The sequence below is a fragment of the Melanerpes formicivorus genome, unplaced genomic scaffold (genome assembly GCF_026170545.1).
Source record: "Melanerpes formicivorus ecotype bairdi unplaced genomic scaffold, bMelFor1.0.p_v2 SCAF_442, whole genome shotgun sequence".
NCBI lineage: Eukaryota > Metazoa > Chordata > Aves > Piciformes > Picidae > Melanerpes > Melanerpes formicivorus.
Window position 1 is genome coordinate 83,737 of NW_027142794.1, and position 16,197 is coordinate 99,933.

A 16,197-nucleotide genomic window follows, 5' to 3' on the forward strand; every position below is an offset into this window, starting at 1 on the left:
CCGCAGCGGGGAGGGGGTGGCGCCGGCGCGCTCTGATGACGCACATCCGGTCCCCAACAGCGGCGGGGGAAGCTCTGCGACCATCCGACCGTCGCCATGGGTGGAGGCGACCTGGTGAGGAAGGCTTCGGGCCCGGGGCAGGGTCAGAAGGGCTCCGGGTACCGCTGAGTAAGCAGGCCCGGGCCGCGCGGGCTCGCCGGGGCCTGGGGCTCGTCCCCGCGGCTCTCGGTGGGGCAGGGGCGGACGCGTCTCCTTCTCCCGGTCTGGGCCCGCGGGTGGAAGCGCAGCGGGAGATCGCGGCGCCGGGCGGGGGGGGGGGGGGGGCGGGGGCAGGTCGGTGGGGACCCGAGAGGGTTGCTCGCCGGCGCTCCGTTCACGTCTCCCCGGCTCCTGCAGAACCTGAAGAAGAGCTGGCACCCCCAGACCCTCCGCAACGTGGAGAAGGTGTGGAAGGCCGAGCAGAAGCATGAGGCCGAGCGCAAGAAGATCGAGGAGCTGCAGAGGGAGCTGCAGGAGGAGCGAGCGCGGGAGGAGATGCAGCGCTACGCCGAGGACATGGGCACCGTCCGGTGAGCTGCTGGCCGCCTCCTCCCGGCCCGGCCCTGCCCGCTCCCGGCCCGGCCCCTGCCCGCTCCCGGCCCGGCCCCTGCCCGCTCCCGGCCCGGCCCCTGCCCGCTCCCGGCCCGGCCCCTGCCCGCTCCCGGCCCGGCCCCTGCCCGCTCCCGGCCCGGCCCCTGCCCGCTCCCGGCCCGGCCCCTGCCCGCTCCCGGCCCGGCCCCTGCCCGCTCCCGGCCCGGCCCCTGCCCGCAGGGGCTGCGTGCTGAGGTGGGGCTGGGGTGCCTGGGGCCTCTCAGAGAGGTTTGGTTTAATGTCTCTGATGAGAAAACATTTCCACTCCTCCTACTGAGCATTGAAGTGTGGCTTGGGGAGCCCCAGGCTGTGGCTTTTTGGGGAGCCCCAGGCTGTGGAGCCCCAGGCTGTGGCTTTTTGGGGAGCCCCAGGCTGTGGCACTTTGGGGAGCCCCAGGCTGTGGCTCTTTGGGGAGCCTTATTCTGCCTTCAGCAGCCTGGGCTGGTGAAGTGTGTCCCTGCCCCTGGCAGTGAGGTTGGAACTGGATGATCTTGAAGGTCCCATCCAAGCCAACCCCTGTTGGTCTGGGTGCCAGGTTGGACTTGATGACCTTTGAGGTCTGCTCCAGCCTCATTAACTCTATTTTATGGCTCTCTTGGGGTCTTCAAACATCACTTCAGAGCCCTGCTGAGTGGGGGGTGTGTCTTGTTTGCAACAGGAAGAGAGAAGAGAAGCTGGAGTGGATGTACCAGGGGCCTGGAGGCATGGTGAACAGGGAGGAGTACCTCATGGGTCGCCCTGTGGACAAATACATCTTTGAGAAGATGGAAGACAAGGAGGCAGGCTGCTCCAGTGAGACAGGCCTCCTGCCAGGCTCCATCTTTGCCAAGTCTGGTGCCAATTCTGTCCTGGATATGGCCAACAAGATCAGGGAGGATCCCCTCTTCATGATCAGGTACAGAAGGGGCAGCTGGGGGCAGCAGTGGCTGAGGCAGGGCAGCACTGCTGGCACCTTGCTGGGAGGCCTTGAGCCACAGCCCTGGGAGGAGAGGCTGAGGGAGCTGGGGTTGCTTAGCCTGGAGAAGAGGAGGCTCAGGGGAGACCTTCTTGCTCTCTGCAACTCCCTGAAGGGAGGTTGTGGCCAGCTGGGGGTTGGGCTCTTCTCCCAGGCAGCCCTCTGCCCCCTTTCCCCTTCCCCCTCTCTGCCCCCTTTCCCCTTCCCCCTCTCTGCCCCCTTTCCCCTTCCCCCTCTCTGCTCCCCTTTCCCCTTCCCCCTCTCTGCCCCCCTTTCCCCTTCCCCCTCTCTGCCCCCTTTCCCCTTCCCCCTCTCTGCCCCCTTTCCCCTTCCCCTCTCTGCCCCCTTTCCCCTTCCCCTCTCTGCTCCCCTTTCCCCTGCCCCTCTCTGCCCCCTTTCCCCTGCCCCTCTCTGCCCCCTTTCCCCTGCCCCTCTCTGCCCCCTTTCCCCTGCCCCTCTCTGCCCCCTTTCCCCTGCCCCTCTCTGCCCCCTTTCCCCTGCCCCTCTCTGCCCCCTTTCCCCTGCCCCTCTCTGCCCCCTTTCCCCTGCCCCTCTCTGCCCCCTTTCCCCTGCCCCTCTCTGCCCCCTTTCCCCTGCCCCTCTCTGCTCCCCCTTTCCCCTGCCCCTCTCTGCCCCTTTCCCCTGCCCCCTCTCTGCTCCCCTTTCCCCTGCCCCCTCTCTGCTCCCCTTTCCCCTGCCCCCTCTCTGCTCCCCTTTCCCCTGCCCCCTCTCTGCTCCCCTTTCCCCTGCCCCCTCTCTGCTCCCCTTTCCCCTGCCCCCTCTCTGCTCCCCTTTCCCCTGCCCCCTCTCTGCTCCCCTTTCCCCTGCCCCCTCTCTGCTCCCCTTTCCCCTGCCCCCTCTCTGCTCCCCTTTCCCCTGCCCCCTCTCTGCTCCCCTTTCCCCTGCCCCCTCTCTGCTCCCCTTTCCCCTGCCCCCTCTCTGCTCCCCTTTCCCCTGCCCCCTCTCTGCTCCCCTTTCCCCTGCCCCCTCTCTGCTCCCCTTTCCCCTGCCCCCTCTCTGCTCCCCTTTCCCCTGCCCCCTCTCTGCTCCCCTTTCCCCTGCCCCCTCTCTGCTCCCCTTTCCCCTGCCCCCTCTCTGCTCCCCTTTCCCCTGCCCCCTCTCTGCTCCCCTTTCCCCTGCCCCCTCTCTGCTCCCCTTTCCCCTGCCCCCTCTCTGCTCCCCTTGCCCCTGCCCCCTCTCTGCTCCCCTTGCCCCTGCCCCCTCTCTGCTCCCCTTGCCCCTGCCCCCTCTCTGCTCCCCTTGCCCCCTTCCCCCTCTATTCAGGCCACAGTCTCAAGCTGTGCCAGGGGAGGTTTAGGCTGGAGGTGAGGAGGAAATTCTTCCCAGCCAGAGAGGTTGGCCCTGGGGATGTGCTGCCCAGGGAGGTGGTGGAGTCCCCAGCCCTGGGGCTGAGGCCCTTGGAGCCATGGCTGAGCTGATCAGCTGGTGCTGGGTGGGAGGTTGCACTGGGTGACCTCTGAGGTCTCCTCCAGCCTTATTGATGCTGTGATGTGTGTGAAGGTTGCTCCTGAGGCCCTCCCTCAGAGCTGCCTCTGCCTGGCTGTGGGCTGTGGGTGGCAGTTGGGGCTGCAGGGAAGTCACCAGGTGCCAGAGGTTGGCTGTGGTAAGAGACCAAAGCTTTGCTGTGCTGATGGCAGCCTGGAAGGGGAGAGGGTTAAGTCAGAGGGGCAGAATCCTTCTCAAGTGGCTCTGCTTTGCTGGGTGCATCAAACCCTGCAGCTGTGAGCTGTGAATGCAGGAAACTGAGCACTGAGCCCAGCTCTGCTGGCCCCAGCAGCGTGGAGCTGCTGGGAGAGGGTCCAGAGGAGGCCACAGAGAGGAGCAGAGGGTTGGAGAAGCTCCCCTGTGGGGACAGGCTGGGGGTGTGCAGCCTGGAGAAGGCTCCAGGGGCACCTCAGAGCAGCCTGCCAGGGCCTGAAGGGAGCTCCAGGAGAGCTGGGGAGGGACTGGGGAGAAGGGCTGGGAGGGACAGGCTGAGGAACAAGGGCTTGGAGCTGGGAGAGAGGAGACTGAGAGTGGAGAGGAGGAAGAGATACCTACAGGGTGGGGAGAGCCTGGCCCAGGCTGCCCAGGGGAGGCTGTGGCTATCTCCTCCCTGGAGGTGTTCAGGGCCAGGCTGGAGAGCTCAGCACATGGTGGTGGCCCCCACAGTCCTCCCCCACTCAGGCAGGTGGATCACAACCTCCTTGTCCTGGGAGCTCCTCTTCAAACCAGCTTCCAGGAGCCCTTTTCCCTTGGGGGGTGGAGAGGAAGGAGGAGGAAGCTCAGCATGGAGCAGAGGAGGCTCAGCTGCCTGCTCTGCTGCTGGCCCCAGTGGCTTTGGGCTTGAGCAGGGCAGATGGAGCCTGGAGGTGAGGGAGGCTGGGGAGAGCCTGGCCCAGGCTGCCCAGGGGAGGCTGGGGCTGTGCCCTGCCTGCAGGTGCTCAGGGCCAGGCTGGATGAGGCCTGGAGCAGGCTGGGCTGGGGGGAGGGGTCCCTGCCCCTGGCAGGGGAGGAGGGAGCAGGGCTTGAGGGAACAGCAGTAGGTGGTGGGGAGGAAGGTCCTCAGCTGCCCAAGGCTGCAGCTGTGCCCTGCTCTGCCATTTGCTCCTCTCCTCCTTCCTCTGCCTCCTCTCCTCTTCCATTTATTCCCCTTCCTCATCCTCCATTTCCTCCTCTCACCCATTTCCCTCTCTCCTCTCCCCCTTCCCCCCCTCCTCATCCCCTTGCCCAGCAGCCAGGCTGGATGAGGCCTGGAGCAGCCTGGGCTGGGGGGAGGGATCCCTGCCCATGGCCTGGGGGGGTTGGAATTGGCTGATCCTGAGGGTCCCTTCCAAGCCCAATCCCTTCTCTGTCTCCATGCATTTCCCTCCTCTGCTGCCCTCTGTTTCCAGAGCTCCCCCTGGCCTGCTGCCTCTGATGGAAATGTTCTTCCCAGCTGCTTACACCAAAGCCTCACATTTTCCTCTGGGGTTTCTGTTTTTCTCCCTCCCTCCCCTCTCTTAGGAAGAAGGAGGAGGAGAAGAAGAGAGAAGTGCTGAACAACCCTGTGAAAATGAAGAAGATCAAAGCCCTGGTAGGTGGCTCCCAGGGCTGCTTCAAGCCCTCCCCCAGCACAGAAGAGCCTGAACCAAGGAGGGGGTCAGAGGTTCACTTGGTTTGGGCTCATCACAGCTTAATTGCTGAGGAGGGAGGGCTGAGGAGGAAGGCTTCCTGACTCTTCACTGCAAACCCAGGCTGGGGTGAGAGCTGCCCTGGAGAAAGAGCCTTGGGGGTGCTGAGCAGCTCCCCAGGAGCCAGCAGTGCCTCCTGCAGCCCTCAGGCAGCTGGGTGCTGGGCTGCAGCCAGAGCAGGGTGGGCAGAGGGCAGCAGAGGGGATCCTGCCCCTGGGCTCTGCTCAGACCTCAGCTCCAATCCTGCCTCCAGCTCTGCTCTCCCCAGCAGGAGGAGGACTCAGAGCTGCTGGAGAGAGGCCACAAGGATGCTCCAAGGGCTGGGGCAGCTCTGCTGGGAGCTCAGGCTGAGGGAGCTGGGGCTGGGCAGCCTGCAGGGGAGAAGGCTCCAGGGGGAGCTCAGAGCTGCTGAAGGGATCCTGCAGGGAGGCTGCAGAGAGACTTCTGCTGAGGGGGTCTGGAGCCAGCCCCAAGGGGAAGGGTTTGGAGCTGAGGCAGGGCAGGGGCAGAGGGAGCTGAGGGAGAAGTTGCTGAGTGTGAGGCTGCTGAGGCTCTGGCCCAGGCTGCCCTGGGAGGCTGTGGCTGCCTGGGGGTGCTCAGGGCCAGGCTGGATGAGGCCTTGGAGCAGCTGAGAGCTGTCCCTGGGCATGGCAGGGAGCTTGGAGCAGCTGAGCTCCTTCCCCAGCCTGAGCCATGCTGTGCTGCCCTGCCAGAGCAGGGAGCTTTGGCATCACCCTCTCAGCAGGAGTTCATACCCCTCCCTCTCCCCCTCTCCTCTGCCTCCCTCTCCCCCTCTCCTCTGCCTCCCTCTCCCTCCCTTCTCTGCCTCCCTCTCCCTCCCTTCTCTGCCTCCCTCTCCCTCCCTTCTCTGCCTCCCTCTCCCTCCCTTCTCTGCCTCCCTCTCCCTCCCTTCTCTGCCTCCCTCTCCCTCCCTTCTCTGCCTCCCTCTCCCCTCCCTTCTCTGCCCCCCTCTCCCCCTCTTCTCTGCCCCCCTCTCCCCCTCTTCTCTGCCCCCCTCTCCCCCTCTTCTCTGCCCCCCTCTCCCCCTCTTCTCTGCCCCCCTCTCCCCCTCTTCTCTGCCCCCCTCTCCCCCTCTTCTCTGCCCCCCTCTCCCCCTCTTCTCTGCCCCCCTCTCCCCCTCTTCTCTGCCCCCCTCTCCCCCTCTTCTCTGCCCCCCTCTCCCCCTCTTCTCTGCCCCCCTCTCCCCCTCTTCTCTGCCCCCCTCTCCCCCTCTTCTCTGCCCCCCTCTCCCCCTCTTCTCTGCCCCCCTCTCCCCCTCTTCTCTGCCCCCCTCTCCCCCTCTTCTCTGCCCCCCTCTCCCCCTCTTCTCTGCCCCCCTCTCCCCCTCTTCTCTGCCCCCCTCTCCCCCTCTTCTCTGCCCCCCTCTCCCCCTCTTCTCTGCCCCCCTCTCCCCCTCTTCTCTGCCCCCCTCTCCCCCTCTTCTCTGCCCCCCTCTCCCCCTCTTCTCTGCCCCCCCTCTCCCTTGCTGGTTCAGGAGCTGATGGCTCAGGGCTGCTGCAGCCGAGGCTCCCCCTCCGCCTCCCCCAGGCTCCAAGGGACAATCCTGTGCAGTGCTTCCCTTTGGCCCTGTGCCTCTGCAGGCTGCCTGCTGCCTGCTGCAGTGACCTCTCTCTTCCCAGCTGCAAAACAGCCTGGAGAAAAAGGAGAAGAAGAAGAAGAAGGAGAAGAGGAAGAAGCACAAAAGGCATCGGCGGCGCAGCTCCAGCTCCGGCAGCGCCAGCAGCCAGGAGGAGAGAGGCAAAGCCAAGTGAGCCTGGCCAGGGGTTTGTTGTCAGCCCATCACTTCCCCTCCTCAATTTGGCCTTCCCTGGCTTTTTTTCCCCCCTCTCCCTGGCCCTCCCTGGGCGTTTTATCTTCCCCAGTGGCTGCTCTGAGCTCCCCTCAGTGTCCCTCCCTCCCCCGCAGCAGGATTCCCTCTCAGGAGGTTCCTGGGAGCGGAGGCTCTGGGGAGGGGAAGGTTCTTGGCTCTGCTCTTTGTAAAGTCCTCTCCTGGTTGCTTTCCAGGTCCCAGAAGAGGGTGAGCAGTTCCTCCTGCAAAGCTGCCCCTTCCAAAGTCCCAGGGTATGGTTTACAGGTAAGCAAGGGGGGTTGGGGCAGCTCTGGGAGCAGCTCTGGGAGCAGCTCTGGGAGCAGCTCTGGGAGCAGGAGGTGTCCTGAGCTAGGGGCAAAGAGCTTTGGCAGTTAGTTAGAAGACTTCTTCACTGGCTGGGAGAGGAGGGGGAGGAGGAGGAGAGGGGTGACAAAGTCACACCCAGCAGGGACAGGGAGAGGGATTCTGCCCCTCAGCTCAGCTGGGACCCTCCCTGCAGGGCTGGGGGCAGCTCTGGAGCCCTCAGCACAGACAGGGACCCGGCTGGAGCAGGGCCAGAGGGGAGGCCACAGCAGGGCTGGAAGCCCTCTACAGGGAGGCCAGGCTGAGAGAGTTGGCCTTGGGCAGCCTGGAGAGGAGAAGGCTCCAGGGAGGCTTTCTGGTGGCCTTGCAGTGCTGCAAGGGGAGATCAGAGAGCTGGGGACAGAGATTTGAGCAGGGCCTGCTGGGCCAGGCCAAGGGAGGATGGTTTGAACTCCAAGAGGGAGATTGAGAGAGGAGAGAAGGGAGAAATGTTTGGTGCTGAGGGTGGGGAGAGCCTGGCCCAGGCTGCTCCCCCCTGGCACCAGCCCAGCTCAGGTGGTTTGGGGCTGTGAGCAGCCTGCCCTGGTTGGAGCTGTCCCTGCTGCCTGCAGGGGGGTTGCTCTAGGTGGCCCTTTAAAGGCTCCTTCAGCCCAAACCATTCCATGGTAGTAAAGTTCCTGCTGAGCTTGGAGCCACCTAAGCCTTGGCACTCAAAGCTGTTTGGGTCCTGGCTGGGACTGGCACCCTCAGCAAGTTTGCTGCTGACACCAAGCTGTGTGGGGCAGCAGACAGCTGGAGGGAAGGGATCCATCCAGAGGGAGCTGGGCAGGCTGGAGAGGTGGGCACAAGCCAACCTCAGGAGGGTCAACCAGACCAAGGGCAGGGTCCTGCAGCTGGGTCAAGGCAATCCCAGGCACAAATCCAGGCTGGAAAGCAGCCCTGAGGAGAGAGCCTTGGGGGTGCTGGTGGACAAAAAGCTCAGCAGGAGCTCTCAGTGTGCACTTGCAGCCCTCAAAGCCAATCAGATCCTGGGCTGCAGCAGGAGAAGTGTGGCCAGCAGGGCAAGGGAGGTGATTCTCCCCCTCTGCTCAGCCCTGGTGAGACCCCACCTGGAGTCCTGCCTCCAGTTCTGGAGCCCCTATTGCAAGAGGGATGTGGAGGTGCTGGAAGGTGTCCAGAGCAGGGCCAGGAGGATGAGCAGAGGGCTGGAGCTGCTCTGCTGTGAGGACAGACTGAAGGAGTTGGGGCTGTTCAGTCTGGAGAAGAGAAGGCTCCCAGGTGACCTCATTGTGGCCTTCCAGGATCTGAAGGGGGCCTACAGGAAGGCTGGGGAGGGACTGCTCAGGATCTCAGGTAGTGACAGGACTAGGGGGAATGGAATGAAGCTGGAGGTGGGGAGATTCAGGCTGGAGGTGGGGAGGAAGTTCTTCCCCATGAGAGTGGTGAAGCCCTGGGATGGGTTGTCCAGGGAGGTGGTTGGGGCCCCGTCCCTGGGGGTGTTTAAGCCCAGGCTGGATGAGGCTCTGTCCAGCCTGATCTAGTGTGGGGTGTCCCTGCCCATGGCAGGGGGGTTGGGGCTGGCTGATCCTTGTGGTCCCTTCCAACCCTGAATGAAACTATGAAACTTCCATCTGCCCTGGCTCCAGGTTAAGCTTTGCTCAGTTCCTCTTCAGAGTCCCAGGGGAAGCTCTCCTGGGAGGTGACCCTGCCCATGGTGGGGGGTTGGAGCCAGATGGTCTTGAAGCTCCCTTCCAACCCAAACCCTCTGAGCCTTCCACTCCTCTGCCCACCAGCTCCTCTCTTGGCTGTCCTTTGGGTTCTGTTTGCTGCCCCCCAGGCACAGCTGGGACTAAGGGCAGTGAACACAAACCTCAAGCCCCCTAACCCTGCTCTGAGGTCCCCTCTGTGCCCTTTCCCCTGCTGTTGTGCCTCCTCCAAGAGCTGAAAGACCTTTTTGGATTGCAGGGGAGAGACTCTGAGCAGAGCCACAGGTCCAGGAGCTCTCCAGCTGCCAACCACAGGCACTGGGAAGGCTCCAGGTCCAGGAGCAGGTCCCCTTCTCCTCACAGACACTCCAGCAAGAGGAGCTCAGAGCAGGCTGCATGCAGGGGCTCAAGATCTCCTTCCAGACACAGCAAACAGTGAGTGTGGCTAAGGCACAGCCCAGGGCTGCTGGGGAGGGCAGGGGTGGCATCCAGAAGGAGCTAGAGAGGCCTGGGGAGTGGGGCAGTGCCAGCTGTGTGAGGCTCAACAGGTCAGAGGGGCAGGGTCCTGCAGCTGGCTCAGGCCAAGCCCAGGCACAAATCCAGGCTGGGGGCAGAGTGGGGGTGAGAGCTGCCCTGGAGAAAGAGCCTTGGGGGTGCTGGGTGCTGAGCAGCTCCCCAGGAGCCAGCAGTGGTCTCCTGCAGCCCTCAGGCAGCTGGGTGCTGGGCTGCAGCCAGAGCAGGGTGGGCAGAGGGCAGCAGAGGGGATCCTGCCCCTGGGCTCTGCTCTGCTCAGACCTCAGCTCCAATCCTGCCTCCAGCTCTGCTCTCCCCAGCAGGAGGAGGACTCAGAGCTGCTGGAGGGAGGCCACAGGGATGAGCCCAGGGCTGGAGCAGCTCTGCTGGGAGCTCAGGCTGAGGGAGCTGGGGCTGTGCAGCCTGGGGAGGAGAAGGCTCCAGGGATCCTGCAGGGAGGCTGCAGAGAGACTTCTGCTGAGGGAGTCTGGAGGCAGCCCCAGGGGGAAGGGTTTGGAGCTGAGGGTTAGAGTGGAGCTGAGGCAGAAGTCCTTCAGCAGGAAGCTGCTGAGAGGGAAATGGCCTCAAGTTGCACCAGGGCAGGTTTGGCTTGGCCATGGGGAACAATTTGTACCCCAAAAGGGTTGCCCAGGCCTGGCCCAGGCTGCCCTGGGCAGTGGTGGAGCCTCCAGCCCTGGAGGGGATCTCAGCCCTCGCAGCTGCGGTGCTGAGGGCCCTGGTGTGGTGGTGCCCCTGGTGGGGCAGTGCTGGCTTAAGGCTTGGGCTTGGTGACCTTGGAAGGTCCTTTTCTAGCCTAAAGCTTGCTGTGGGCTGAAGTTCAGCTCCTCTCCAAAGAGCTTTGCTGGGTTGCAGGCACAGCAGCCGGGAGGAGAAGGGCAGAGCCCGGAGCCCTTCCCCCAGGAGGAGCTACCGGCGGCAGCACGCCTCGGGGTACACCAGGTGAGCAAGGACCTCTCCCTCTGCCCTGGGCTGCAAGCTGCCCTGGGGGGGCAGTGGGAACCCCCTGGCTGGCACCTGGGAACCCAACTTGACTCTGTCAGCTGGAGCAGGTTGGATTCAGTGCCCAGCAAGCTGGGCAAGGGAGGCCCCGGGGCGCTGAGTCTCTGCTCTGGGCTGACAGCTTGGGCAGCTCCCCACAGCCATCCCAGCTGGGTGCTGGGGCTCTGGGTGTCTCTCAGGGCACTGTGCAGGGGCAGTCCCTGTCCCCATGGGCTGCTCATGGAGAGCTCTCTCTTTCACCTGGCAGCTTGACAGCAGCATCCCAGCAGTCAGCTGAAGAGAAGGTGGTTGGGAAGAGGGAGCAGGCAGCCTCCTGCTAGGGCTGTGCTGAAGCAGGAGGCTCAGCTGGGTGCTTGGAAGCTCTGCTGCCTGGGCTGCCAAAGTCACAGCACCTCAAGGCAGCCCTCACTGGGGGGGCTTGGCACTCCTGGCAGAGAGGGGGAAGGCAGGAGGGTGGCAGCAGCAGCGCTGGGGGTCCCCAGCAGGGCTCTTCCCCACCCAAACAGGAAGATCTCCCCGGAGGAGCTGGAGAGGAAGCGCCAGGAGATGATGGCAAATGCCAAGTGGAGGGAAGAGGAGAGGGCAAACAACCTCAGGAAGCACCAAAAGCAGGAGGAGCTGGAGAGGGAGCTGGAGAAACTCGACTCCAGAGATGGGAAGTTCTTCAAGTGAGTGTCTCCTGCTGCCTGCTTTTTCACCCAGGGCAAGCCCAGGCCACAGCCTCTGAGGGGTGGCCTCCAGGGGCTGCTCCAGGAGCTGGCTCTGCTGCTCCCAGTTCCTTACCTCCACCCAAAAGGTTGCCATGGTGGTGCTGGACCTGGGAGCTGGTAGGCAGCTGGGTTCAGCCATCCTCTGGGAGGTCTTGGTCCTGTTTCACACACAGCTGCTAAATGTCTCTGGGTTTAGGAGCCTGCAGTGGTTCCAAGCCTGCAAGGGAGGCCCTGCAGAGGGACCTGGTCAGGTTGGATGCATGAGCTGAGGCCAGTGGGCTGAGGGGAGGCCTCATTGCTCTCTACAGCTGCCTGAGAGGAGGAGGCTGGAATGAGGTGGGGATTGCTCTCTGCTACCTGGCAGCAAGTGCCAGTGAGGGGAAGTGGCCTCAGGTTGCACCAGGCCAGGCTGAGGTTGGACATCAGAAGAAACTTCTGGACTGGAAGGGTTCCTAAAGCCTGGCCACAGGCTCCTGAGGGGAGGGAGGTGGTGGAATCCTCATGCCTGGAGGGATCACAGTCTCACAGTATCACTTAGGTTGGAAAGGACCTCGAGGATCATCGAGTCCAACCTCTCAACACAGACCCCATGGCCAGACCATGGCACCAAGTGCCACATCCAATCCCCTCTTGAACACCTGCAGGGATGGAGACTCCACCACCTCCCTGGGCAGCACATCCCAATGATGAACGACTCACTTGGTGAAGAACTTTCTCCTCACCTCGAGTCTAAACCTCCCCTGGCACAGCTTGAGACTGTGTCCTCTTGTTCTGCTGCTGCTTGCCTGGGAGAAGAGACCAACCCCTTCCTGGCCACAACCTCCCTTCAGGTAGTTGTAGAGGGCAATGAGGTCTCCCCTGAGCCTCCTCTTCTCCAGGCTAAACAACCCCAGCTCCCTCAGCCTCTCCTCACAGGGCTGTGCTCAAGGCCTCTCCCCAGCCTTGTTGCCCTTCTCTGGACACCTTCAAGTCTCTCAATGTCCTTAAACTGAGGAGCCCAGAACTGGACACAGGACTCAAGGTGCGGCCTAACCAAAGCAGAGTCCAGGGGCACTATGACCTCCCTGCTCCTGCTGGCCACACTATTCCTAATGCAGGCCAGGATGCCATTGGCCCTCTTGGCCACCTGGGCACACTGCTGGCTCATGTTCAGGTGGCTGTCGATCAGCACCCCCAGGTCCCTCTCTGTTTGGCAGCTCTCAGCCACTCCGACCCCAGCCTGTAGCTCTGCATGGGATTGCCGTGGCCAAAGTGCAGCCCCTGGCACTTGGACTTGTTGAATGCCATCCCATTGGCCTCTGCCCATCTGTCCAGTTGGTCAAGGTCCCTCTGCAGAGCCTTTCTGCCTTCTGACTGACTAACATCTGCCCCTAACTTGGTGTCATCTGCAAACTTGCTGATGACTGACTCGACCCCCTCATCCAGATCATCGATGAAGGTGTTAAAGAGCACAGGGCCCAGCACTGCTCCCTGGGGCACACCACTGGTGCCCGGCTGCCAGCTGGCTGTGGCACCATTCACCACCACTCTCTGGGCTCAGCCTCCAGCCAGTTCCTAACCCAGCTCAGAGTGTAGTGGTCCAAGCCAGGGGCTGAGAGCTTAGCCAGCAGTTTGCTGTGGGGGATGGTGTCAAAGGCCTTGCTGCAGTCCAGGCAGACCACATCCACAGCCTGCCCCACAGCCACCAGGCAGTCACCTGATCATAGAAGGAGATCAGGTTGGAGAGGCAGGACCTGCCCCTCCTAAATCCATGCTGGCTGGGCCTGAGCCCTTGCAGAGAGGCAGAGGTGTGGTGCTGAGGGCCAGGGCAGAGCCAGAGACTGGTGGCACTGGAGGAGCTGAAAGCTCTTTTCCCACTGAAGCCATCCTGAGCCCCCTGGGAGCCTGTGTCCCCCAGAGCTTGAGGGACTTGAGGCCTTGCAGGCACCAGAGCCACATCCAGAGGGAGCTGTGGCTTTGGGCTCCCAGAGGAGCCCTGCCCTCTCCTCAGGAGCACACTGCCTCTCCCTCTCTGCTGCAGGGAAGGCAGGCACACACCTCCCCCCCCCCGGGACAGATGCTGTGGTAATTAAGTTGGTTCTATTTGGAGTCCTCTCCTCTTGGAGGAGCTGCTGAAAGGAAGCTTAAGGGAGGCACCAAAAGCCCTTCCAAGCCAGGCTCAGAGGTGTTTGATTCCCTCAGGGCAGGGGGGGGATAGTGAAGGTGACCTTTGAGGGTCCCTTCCAAGGCTGTGCTTGGAAGAGGGAAACAATTTCACAGCCTCACAGCCTCATCACCAAGGTTGGAAGAGAGCTCAGAGCTCATCAAGCCCAAGCTGGCACCACAGACCTCATGGCTACCCCATGGCTCCAAGTGCCACATCCAGTCCCCTCTGGCACACCTCCAGGGATGGGGACTCCACCACCTCCCTGGGCAGCACATCCCAGTGGCCAACAACTCTCTCTGGGAAGAGCTTTCTCCTCCCCTCCAGCCTAGACCTCCCCTGGCACAGCTTGAGACTGTGGCCTCTTGTTCTGCTGCTGCTTGCCTGGGAGGAGAGCCCAACCCCCACCTGGCTCCAACCTCCCTGCAGGGAGTTGCAGAGAGCAAGAAGGTCTCCCCTGAGCCTCCTCCTCTCCAGGCTAAGCAACCCCAGCTCCCTCAGCCTCTCCTCACAGGGCTGTGCCCCAGACCCCTCCCCAGCTCTGTTGCCCTTCTCTGGACACCTTCCAGCAGCTCAACCTCTTTCCTAAACTGAGGAGCCCAGAGCTGGACACAGGACTCCAGGTGTGGCCTGAGCAGTGCTGAGCACAGGGCAGGATGAGCTCCCTGCTCCTGCTGGCCACACTGCTCCTGCTGCAGGCCAGGCTGCCCTTGGCCTTCTTGGCCCCCTGGGCACACTGCTGGCTCATGTTCAGGCAGCTGTCACTCAGCACCCCCAGCTCCCTCTCTGTTTGGCAGCTCTCAGCCACTCTGCCCCCAGCCTGTAGCTCTGCCTGGGGTTGCTGTGGCCAAAGTGCAGCCCCTGGCACTTGTTGAATGCCATCCTGTTGCCCATCTGCCCAGCCTGGCCAGGTCCCTCTGCAGAGCCCTTCTGCCCTCTCCCTGACCAACTCCTGCCCCCAGCTTGGTGTCAGCTGCACCTTCCCTGCTGACTGACTCAGTGCCCTCCTCCAGATCATCAATGAAGATGTCAAAGAGCACAGGGCCCAGCACTGCTCCCTGGGGCACAGCACTGGTGCCTGGCTGCCAGCTGGCTGTGGCACCATTCACCACCACTCTCTGGGCTCAGCCTCCAGCCAGTTCCTCACCCAGCTCAGAGAGCTGCTGGCCCAGCCAGGGGCTGACAGCTTGGCCAGGAGTTTGCTGGGGGGGATGGTGGCCAAGGCCTTGCTGCAGCCCAGGCAGACCACAGCCTGCCCCACAGCCCCCAGGCACCACCTGGGCAGGGAAGGGATCAGGCTGGAGGGGCAGGACCTGCCCTGCCTAACTCCCTGCTGGCTGGGCCTGAGCCCTTGGCCATCCTTCAGGGGTGCAGCTATTGCTGTCCCCCTGTGCTTGGGTGGAGAATTTGGGGGAGGGTGAAGGCAGGAAGGGTGCTGGTGGGTGGAAGGGGGTTTTGCTGAGGTGTTTTCTCTCTCCCTCCACCCTCCTGCAGCCGTTTGAAGCTGGAGAGTGCCTCCTCCTCCACCCTGGAGGACCGAGTCAAGCGCAACATCCACTCCCTTCAGAGGACTCCTGCTGCCCTGGAGAAGAACTTCATGCAGAGATGAAATTGGGTTCCAGAAGTGGGGAGTTGGGGGTTGGTTTTTTTCTATGCTGGAGTCTTGTTTCCCCTCAAAGAGATCTCCAGCCCCCAGACCTGCTGGGCTCTCCCTCAGGACCACTCAGCCCTCCCCTAAGGAGCTGCTGGGTTTCAGCTCCTGCCAAGTTCTGGCTGCTCCTGGCAGTGGGAAGAGCTTTGTGCTGGGTGTGACCTTTGCTTGGAGAACTCCTGAGCCTTTGTATTCCATCTCTAACCTCTCCCCAGGTCTTCTCTCTCCCCACCTTCAGGGGTATCATTGTTTGGGTTTTTGGGTGGGTTGTCACCCAGATGATGCCTGGTGGGGGGTGGGGTTAGCTGCTTTCTGCACTGGGCAGATTGCTTGAGGTCTTTCTTGGAGAGAACTGAGTTCCCTCATGTTTTGTGGGTCCCTCAAAACCAGAGCAGAACAAACTACCCTTGGGCTTGGGAGGGGATCAAAAGCTGCACAAGGAGCACCAAATCCTGTTCCACACTCGAGCTGTGGGGTTTGGAGGGGTGATGTTAAGACACACACACACACACACACACAAAAACCTCTTCTGTGGTTGCTCACAGATTTGAAGCAGCTTGACCCAAAAGGGAGCTGCAAGGAGGGGGGAAAAGGGGGGGAGGGAAAGGAAAGGAGCAGAGTGTGGCTGGTGAGGCACAAGCTGCCCTGGGATTTTGTAATGTAAGTAATGTGTATATGTACAGAGACGTAGAGCTTTTTTTATTTTAAGAATTAAGACACTTTTACTCTCAGTTTTTGAGTGGTTTTTGGGGCTTTTGGGGGGCAGGAGATGGGTGGTGGGGGGGGCAAGGGGGACTCTTCCTATGAAGGGAAGGGTTGGGAGAGCCTGGAGTGGGCTTTAGCAGGCCCTAGCCGTCCCTTTATGAGTTTTCCCGAGCGCTTGGCCCGCAGGCCGTGGGCCCGGTGCCGCCTGGCCCCAGGGGGAGCTCCCCCAGGGGGGTCCCCGTTAGCCGCGGCCCCGCTGCTGGCCCTTTGCGCGGCGGCCGGGGCCGTGCGCAGCAGCCCATTCATAACTCCAGGCGCCTCGCTGCTCATTGGCCAGTTCAGAGCGGGGCGTGGCCCCCGGCCGGGCGCGCCGCGCCGACGGGGCGAGACCATCTCCGAGCAGAGGAGGAGGGAAGGGCGCTCTCATTTCCCGCTCCTGTCCTTTCTTTCACCTAACCTTTTCCGCCGTCCCCTCTCTCAGCCCGAGCTATGTCGGGCTTCTCCCCGTCCCGTCCGCAGGTTGAGCGGGGCAGAGGCAGCCCTGAGCGCGGCGCTCCCGCCGCTTAGCCTCCGGGCTTCCCCCTTGGCGACGTGGTACATTCCGCACCTCAGCCCTCCGCCATCTTGGCGGCGCCTCTAGAGCGGGGCCGGAGCGGGCTCGGCCGGCCGCGGCGGCTCCGCCTCAGCGGTGGAGCGAACCACCGCGGGGGGGGGAGGAGGAAGGGAGGCGGGGACGGAACCACTGCGGCAAGAGCCGGGGGGGGGGAGGGAGGTATACGGCGAGAGAGAGAGCGAGAAGCTAACGGGCCGGGCCGGACCAACGGGCAGGGGCTGACAGCGGCGGGCGGTACCACCGC

At 63.1% G+C, this 16,197-nt stretch overlaps 1 protein-coding gene across 3 annotated transcripts; it reads left to right on the forward strand.

The window, feature by feature from the left end:
- The first annotated feature begins 17 nt into the window (after window positions 1–17).
- Window positions 18–15,366, forward strand: CWC25 (CWC25 spliceosome associated protein homolog). Of its 3 annotated transcripts, none has more exons than XM_068170591.1 (10): window positions 18–114; window positions 397–569; window positions 1,289–1,525; window positions 4,592–4,661; window positions 6,399–6,526; window positions 6,784–6,853; window positions 8,858–9,033; window positions 9,985–10,071; window positions 10,614–10,799; window positions 14,479–15,366. In XM_068170591.1, the coding sequence occupies exons 1-10, from the start codon at window positions 97–99 to the stop codon at window positions 14,591–14,593; spliced, it is 1,260 nt and encodes a 419-aa protein (XP_068026692.1). In that variant the 5' UTR covers window positions 18–96; the 3' UTR covers window positions 14,594–15,366. The 3 variants fall into 3 exon arrangements, with proteins under 3 accessions (XP_068026692.1, XP_068026694.1, XP_068026695.1); XM_068170593.1 differs by having other exon boundaries at window positions 10,617–10,799; XM_068170594.1 differs by having other exon boundaries at window positions 10,638–10,799.
- Window positions 15,367–16,197: the final 831 nt, after the last annotated feature.